Raw genomic sequence first — 6,549 nt, forward strand, 5'->3', positions numbered from 1 at the left:
CCGCTCTATTTTTTCCCCATCTCTGGTGCATCTGTGCCAGTTTCTCCTCTCTTGCACCGCACGCAGGCACAAGAAATGCAGTTTTTTTCCCCCCAAGCTGACATTTACAGGGAAGAGGGGAGCGAGGGGGTGGGACAGCGCGCCCGTACCTGACTGGCTGAGGAAAAAGCAGACGTCGTCTCTGAAGACAGGGGTGTTTCTGTCCAAAAAGTCGCTGGCCAGTTCAACCATAACGGGTAACTCAGTCAGTTCCTCCAGAACCTGACGGGTCTGGTAAAAGATGTCAGAAAGTTGCATATTACATCGTGTTTAAAAAAAATCAAGTGTTTGGAGCACAGAGAAAGCCTTCTACTTGTGGCACACTGGAAAATATTACTATCAAAGTACCATGTGAAAATCAGCGCTGGGTTAGATTTTAATTACTCAGCGCAGCCATACTCAAGGCACACAACTCCCCCCCTGAAAAGTGACCCTGCTTTGGCACCACAAAAAGCCTGTGAGGCCAACTCCTTCCTCACACATAGACTGGCCTTAAATGAGCCTCACCCATCATATACTGTGTATATATTTTCTATGTAATACTGGGTGTCTGTCTGTACCTTGTATTACTGAAGAGCTCAGAAGCCACCACCCGTGTCCAGACCAAGCCAGCAATCCCTTTGGGCCAGTCAATGGGCTGCTGTTACCGTTCTCTTATGGAGCTTTTCTGCTCCTTGTAAATCAGTTATCACAGCTGTTTTGCAGCATTTCTGACAGAAGCTAAAGGACTCCTCTGAGGAGTTGCAGAGTATTTTTAATTGCAACGTTATGGGCTGCCAAGCTGCCATCTAAAAAGGCTTCATCCCCCGCCATCGCATTGTGACCAACAATGAGGTCAGGTCTTGACAAAACACCATCACACACTGGTGTGTGCAGCCTCCAAAAGGGTCTTCATTCATCAGCGAGCACGTGCTCAACCTTAACCCAAAATGAATCCTTAACCTGCTCGGCACACACAGCACCGTGCCCGCCGTTCACTCCTAGCTACAGCTCACAAACAGAGTAGGACTGACCACCTACCGCAACTCCAGCGTGGTAACTCGTCCCACAGGCAATCAGGATCAAACGGCGACACCTCTGAATCTCCTTAATGTGATCCTTCAGCCCACCAAGATTTACTGTAAGAGCCAGAGAGGAAAATTAGGGTGGCCAGGTAGCAGAGACGCTCAGGATCATGGTGCTAACGCGGCGTGTTCGTATCTCCATCACACTTTGCAAAATAAAAATGACAAAAAGTCATCTTGCCACCGGTGCATGTAATTCTGAGACACGCATCTGTCTCACACCAGCGTGTTTTAATCTCCCATGTCATCACCTACTTCCTCCTCCGTAACTACTGCAAGTAACTACTGGGTGCTGAGCTGTCAACGATAAAGGAGGTTTAATCTCAATTACCAGTGTAGTCATCAAAGTTGACCCTTCCTCTCATCGTATTGACGACAGACTCTGGCTGTTCAAAAATTTCCTTCTGCATAAATGAGCTGAAGTTACCTACAAAAGAAAGAAGGAAACAAACCAAATGAGAACGCTCCAAGTTATCTCCTGGTAATTCACATTTTTCCTACGTATACAGGGAAAAGCTTGGGCCAGAGTCCCTTGGACCAGTTACCAGAGCTGGAGATGCTCCAGCCTCAACCAAACAAGGCCCATTAATGCTCTGGTCTGCTTGGCCCTGTTTCCAACGCCAGAGTTGGACCAGGCGGTCCAGGTCTTTTTCAGCCTGACTTATTCTGTGACTCCGGGGAGGACGCCTGCGCCTCCCCAGGTGACATCCAAAAGATTTTACCCTTCATAATCTGCTGAAGTTCCATCTGCAGGGTTTGCACGGCGCGCCCAGGGTGATCGCCTGCAGTGCGCTTGATCCGGTGGATGGAAAGGCGGCCATCGACCACAGCTGCTACATCATCATCCTCAAGGAAAATCACTCTGTTGGTGTGCTCGATGACAGCGCTAGAAAAGCACACACCATTGCCATAAGACGTTATTCTTCACAGAGAGATGAGAGCTACAGCCCTATTTATAATCCAACATACGGCTTCTGATTCAAGAAAGTTACTCATTTCCATGGAATTTCTTTTAAAATAAGAGGCGGGCTGTAAAGTGCCTTTCCACACCGCCAATATAACTGGATTTTTTCCACCTACCTCACTATTAATTTCAGTGCCTGCTTTAAGAAGAAACTGGAAATTCCTTGGACAAAGCTGCATGTGCAGCAATGGGATCTGACCGCGAGGAGCTGGGGAGTGCAGTAAGGATGCACGCAGGGTGTTTAACTACAGCTGTAGATTCCTGTCTTGGTTTTCCTGGTGCTAAGCCGTTGTCCCTCCCTGCACCTCATTTTCCCCATCTGTAAAAGCGGGGACAGCTTGGCCACCTGTAAAAGTGCTCTGAGATCTGTCTAGAGGCAAGAAGTGGGTAAACTCTGAGAACTGGGCACTATCCAGTACCTTCCCTGCCTGCAGTTCACTGGGGGATGTCAATACTGGCATTAGCAGTGGGGTTTAAAATCTCTGCCAGGTTTTAGTCTGCTCTCTCTCAGTTGAGCAGTGCGAGCTGCACTGAAATACATCGGCTCCTGATTTTAGCAGCTTTTGTTCTGACCTCAGGCTGGTCACCGGAAAACCCTCCAAAATCAGAACACATTGGGGTGTCCCACGACTCTCCAAAACGCTCTGACAAAAGAGCTGCAGCAGTCAACCATGGCAGGATTTTTAAACCCCAAAGCTCTGGTAAAGCTGCTGTCAAGGGAGCCTTTCCTCCCTCCACTGGGATTAAAATAAGGCAGCTTGGATGATAAAGGCTTTTGCATGGGTGGAGAGATCCCTGGAGAACCAACACAGTTCCCCTGATAACCAACATGTCCTGATCATTCTGGTCAGTTCTCTCTCCGGTTTCCTATCACTCACCTCAGGAATCTTATCACCACTATTGCAAAGTGAGTTTTCACTCCTCTAACAGGATCTCTCATCTGATCCACCTCTGCCTCTCCCAGGGCCGCATGCAGTAATTAATTAATGTTTGTAAAGCAATGCCAGTGGCCATACATACACAATTTACCGTTGTTCCTAAAGAAAACACAACCTCCTCATCTGTTTTTCAAGGCCTCAGCTTTAAACAGCGTATTTTTATATACACTAAAAGATACTGAAACCATTACCTGGCGTCAGAAGCGAAGTAGTACTCCACAGCTTTCTCCTCGACAGGGAAAAGGCAGGTGGTGCTGTCAACACGAGACAGGTTGCAGCTCCCCTTCTTGTCTTTACCTAAAAGACACCAGGATTAGGGACCGCACGGCTGGCACATCTGGAACACAGCTGCACCGTCAGCCTCAGCCAGAGGTCCCCAGGCACGGTACCAACATGAAGCACTATTTTCATCGCTGTGAGCGGTCACAGTAAATTCAGTGGTGGCAATGGATGAGGGCAGTGTGTGAGTGCTCGTATTCTTGTGCCCTTTCCCAGTTTGCTTGCAAGGTGTTTTTGTGCTTTTGAATTATGTCTGTAACGAGAGTTTTCAGTTTAGAGGAAAATATCAGTAAAAATTCAAATAAAGTTTTATGTGGCTCCCCTAGGAGAAGAGAATTCAGGCTGGTATATGAGCATTTACCAACATTTTCCTGGTTGAATCTGCCTGCTTTATCATTGTACGTTTTTCCTGTGCTCCTGTTTCACCAGCTGTCCCGAGGCTTTGAGGAACCACACAGGATTGCTCTTTCTTTGTCAGTTATTCCCAGCACCGGGTGAAATTCCTTCAGAGCTGCCACCTGAGCGGTCACACCGCTCCCCTGCGCACCAGATGAAACCCAGACCTGGTTCTGTCTGGCTGAGTTAACGTGTTCAGACACACACCAGGACATCCATGACCACATCAGCTCTAAAGCTGTGTTACGTGAACTGGGTACCAGTCTGATTCAGTGAATGGTTAAACCTGTACTTCTGTAAGTGAAAATGTAAAGAAAAAAATACTGCTTTCATGTTGATACTCAGTAAGAAGGTTCCACTCAGCCGACAGTTTAGAGCCCTCCACTGTAGTTATCGAGTCAGTAAATGAGGAAAAGAGCTCCTTTGATGCCGAGTTGAGACCAGACAGACGCATTTCTTGTTGAGGAAGGACAGAGCAGAGGTGTTAGCGGCCGTTCTCCAACAGAAGCACCCGGACTGGATCAAAGCATGCAAATTTTGTTTCTCAAAATACAGCATTTCCCTGCATTGACTTTAATATGTGGCACTGCTTTCCTGTATTACAGACTCTCCGCTGAACTGTAGCTGGAAGGTCTCACTGCACACAGACACGTGATGGATCTTGCCAAAGAGTGATCAAAAAGTTATGGTGAGTATTATCAGTCACTTATGGTCGTTATTTAGCTATGGATTTGTCCATCCACTGATCTATGGACAGCATGGATGGTTGCTCTGCAGCACCTTCCTCCCGTTCACCAGAATTTAGAAACCACACAGAAGCAATCTTTTAACCTTTTCCTTTCTAAATCAAAGAATGGAGATGCTTGGAGAATTAACACAGGTACAGTAAAAACTGGGCAGGGGGCTGAGGGGTTGGGATGCTTTGGGTATATTTTGGTATCACCATCACGGCGATCCTAAGCCCGTGGTGGCTCTGCAGGGCACTGCAGCGCACGTTAATGCAGCTGCTGCTGAACGGGCTCTTCCACGCTTACTTCACATTAAAGTTTTGATTCCTGCAAGAGCAGTTTTCAGATGACAGCACTGTAAACTAATGACACCGACACTCAGATCCACATGTTTCACACGGTCCATCGTGCAGAGAGCCTTAGTGCTGCTAAAAGCCCAGGGACTTTGTTTCCTAAAGCCCCTGGGAATTGACTGGACCTCAGGATTTACTCTGAACACTTCACACTGACTTAGAGAGAGGTTTGGTAAAGAGAAACACAACCTCATGTCTGGATTCAGGTGAACCAGAGAACAAACACAGCTCCCCTTTCCACAAAGCGAGGTTTGCTTCTCCTCGCCCAGATTTCACCCACGGAGCTGTCAGTGCCTGGGGCTGGAATCCCATTTATTTACAGCATAAATAATGACTACAAATAATCCCAATAATACAAATCAGAGCCTTTCCTCTTACCGAAAAGCGCTCTCCTGCTTCAGACCTGAACTCAGTTCCTGACTTGGCACCCCATGGGTCAGCCTTTACAAAAATTAAATACTTGATGCAAATTAGAAATGGTTCACCCTGGCAAATGAGCAAAGGGAAGGAGGTTCCAGCCCCAGACCAACCTCACCACTTCTGCCAGAGGCTGCGATTCAGCCTCACACTTCGATCCAGGGGGAGGACGTGGCTCTTTGACCTGAACTCCAGAAGGGATTTTGGGAATGCTTGCGTTGGGATTACTTGCAGCCTCTTAACAGGGTTTCATTCCAGAGTTCTGTGGGTTTTTTTAAGGTAATTTACCATTTCTTTCTGTAATCAGAGCTGCAGGCAGCACAACCTGCACCAAGCCATCGATTTTGTGTGCTGAGCACTGAATCAGAATTTTTGGCATGGGATGGGGGATTTTCCTGTGTGTTGCTCACGGTGTTTCTGACCAAGAAGGAATTCTGATTACCCCATTTGTTTCACATTACACTACACGGAAAGCAACAACCACATATTAAAGAGACAACGCGGATTGGTCTCATTTGTGATTCCTTTCCTAAGGAAGTGGAGGATTTGTCTGAAATGTCAAGTATTAGGTTTTCTCTGGTAGGCACCTTCCTCCATTTTTATGGATATTCCATCAAAAGAATGATCCATAGATTGTACAGCTGAAAGTGTAATTGGAAAAAAAATAAACTTCAGATAATCAACAAAAAAAAAAGGTTACATACTTTTACGTACACACAATTAAGGATTACTGCTAATTATCCAGCATCAACCAAGAGCCAACACAGACAAAGCTCCCTGGGGCCGGTTCTTCGCGTTAATTGGCAGCGGTATCGTCAGCAGCAGGACTCGCTGCAGCAGCAAGGCCCTTTGGTCACTGCAGGGCTCAGAGACCGAGCCCAGTGCCCCATAACTGAGTGAGTTCAGGCTCCTCTGACAATGGGAAATTAAGGGCAATTCTAAGGCACTTTTCATTTTCAAGGGTGCAACTACGTGTGTACAGCGGCAAAACACGGGTGTGAGAGAGCCGGACACACAGCAACACCACAGATTGCACACAGAGGGGAACTGCTTTCTAGAAGTGCTGCTGGGGCAGGGGAAGGGTTTGTGGTAGTGAAAAGCACAACCCAGTCCGTGAATGCTTACGTACCTGAGTATCTAAGTAACTTACTGTGAACTTTACTACACTGAACTGTTTATGCAGTTCAGTTCCTACTGCACAGGAGAATATTGCTCTTCTTCTGCTGTTCTACTATGCATATTCTACTGTGTTTTCCTTGCAACCACTGGTCATTAAAGCTTTGATTATAAGACCAGAGACTGACTCGAGGAATATGGTAGTACAGCATGTGGGGGTAGTTAGAGGGGGGTGGTTAGTAGGTCGAGAGAGGT

General features: G+C 47.0%; 1 protein-coding gene across 1 annotated transcript in view; it reads right to left on the bottom strand.

Annotated features, from left to right (window-relative positions):
* Positions 1 to 5,819, bottom strand: part of LOC104542371 (glutamine--fructose-6-phosphate aminotransferase [isomerizing] 1) — a gene marked incomplete at its 5' end in the record, with an annotated part of 12,435 nt that extends 6,616 nt beyond the window's left edge. Inside the window, 6 exons of the mRNA XM_010186650.1 lie at positions 150 to 270; positions 1,060 to 1,157; positions 1,435 to 1,530; positions 1,826 to 1,989; positions 3,197 to 3,302; positions 5,766 to 5,819. Coding sequence (XP_010184952.1) covers positions 150 to 270; positions 1,060 to 1,157; positions 1,435 to 1,530; positions 1,826 to 1,989; positions 3,197 to 3,302; positions 5,766 to 5,819 — 639 coding nt within the window. The remainder of the gene's footprint in view (positions 1 to 149; positions 271 to 1,059; positions 1,158 to 1,434; positions 1,531 to 1,825; positions 1,990 to 3,196; positions 3,303 to 5,765) is intronic.
* Positions 5,820 to 6,549: the final 730 nt, after the last annotated feature.

This window comes from Mesitornis unicolor, unplaced genomic scaffold (genome assembly GCF_000695765.1).
Source record: "Mesitornis unicolor isolate BGI_N332 unplaced genomic scaffold, ASM69576v1 scaffold36406, whole genome shotgun sequence".
In the NCBI taxonomy this organism is placed as follows: Eukaryota; Metazoa; Chordata; class Aves; order Mesitornithiformes; family Mesitornithidae; genus Mesitornis; species Mesitornis unicolor.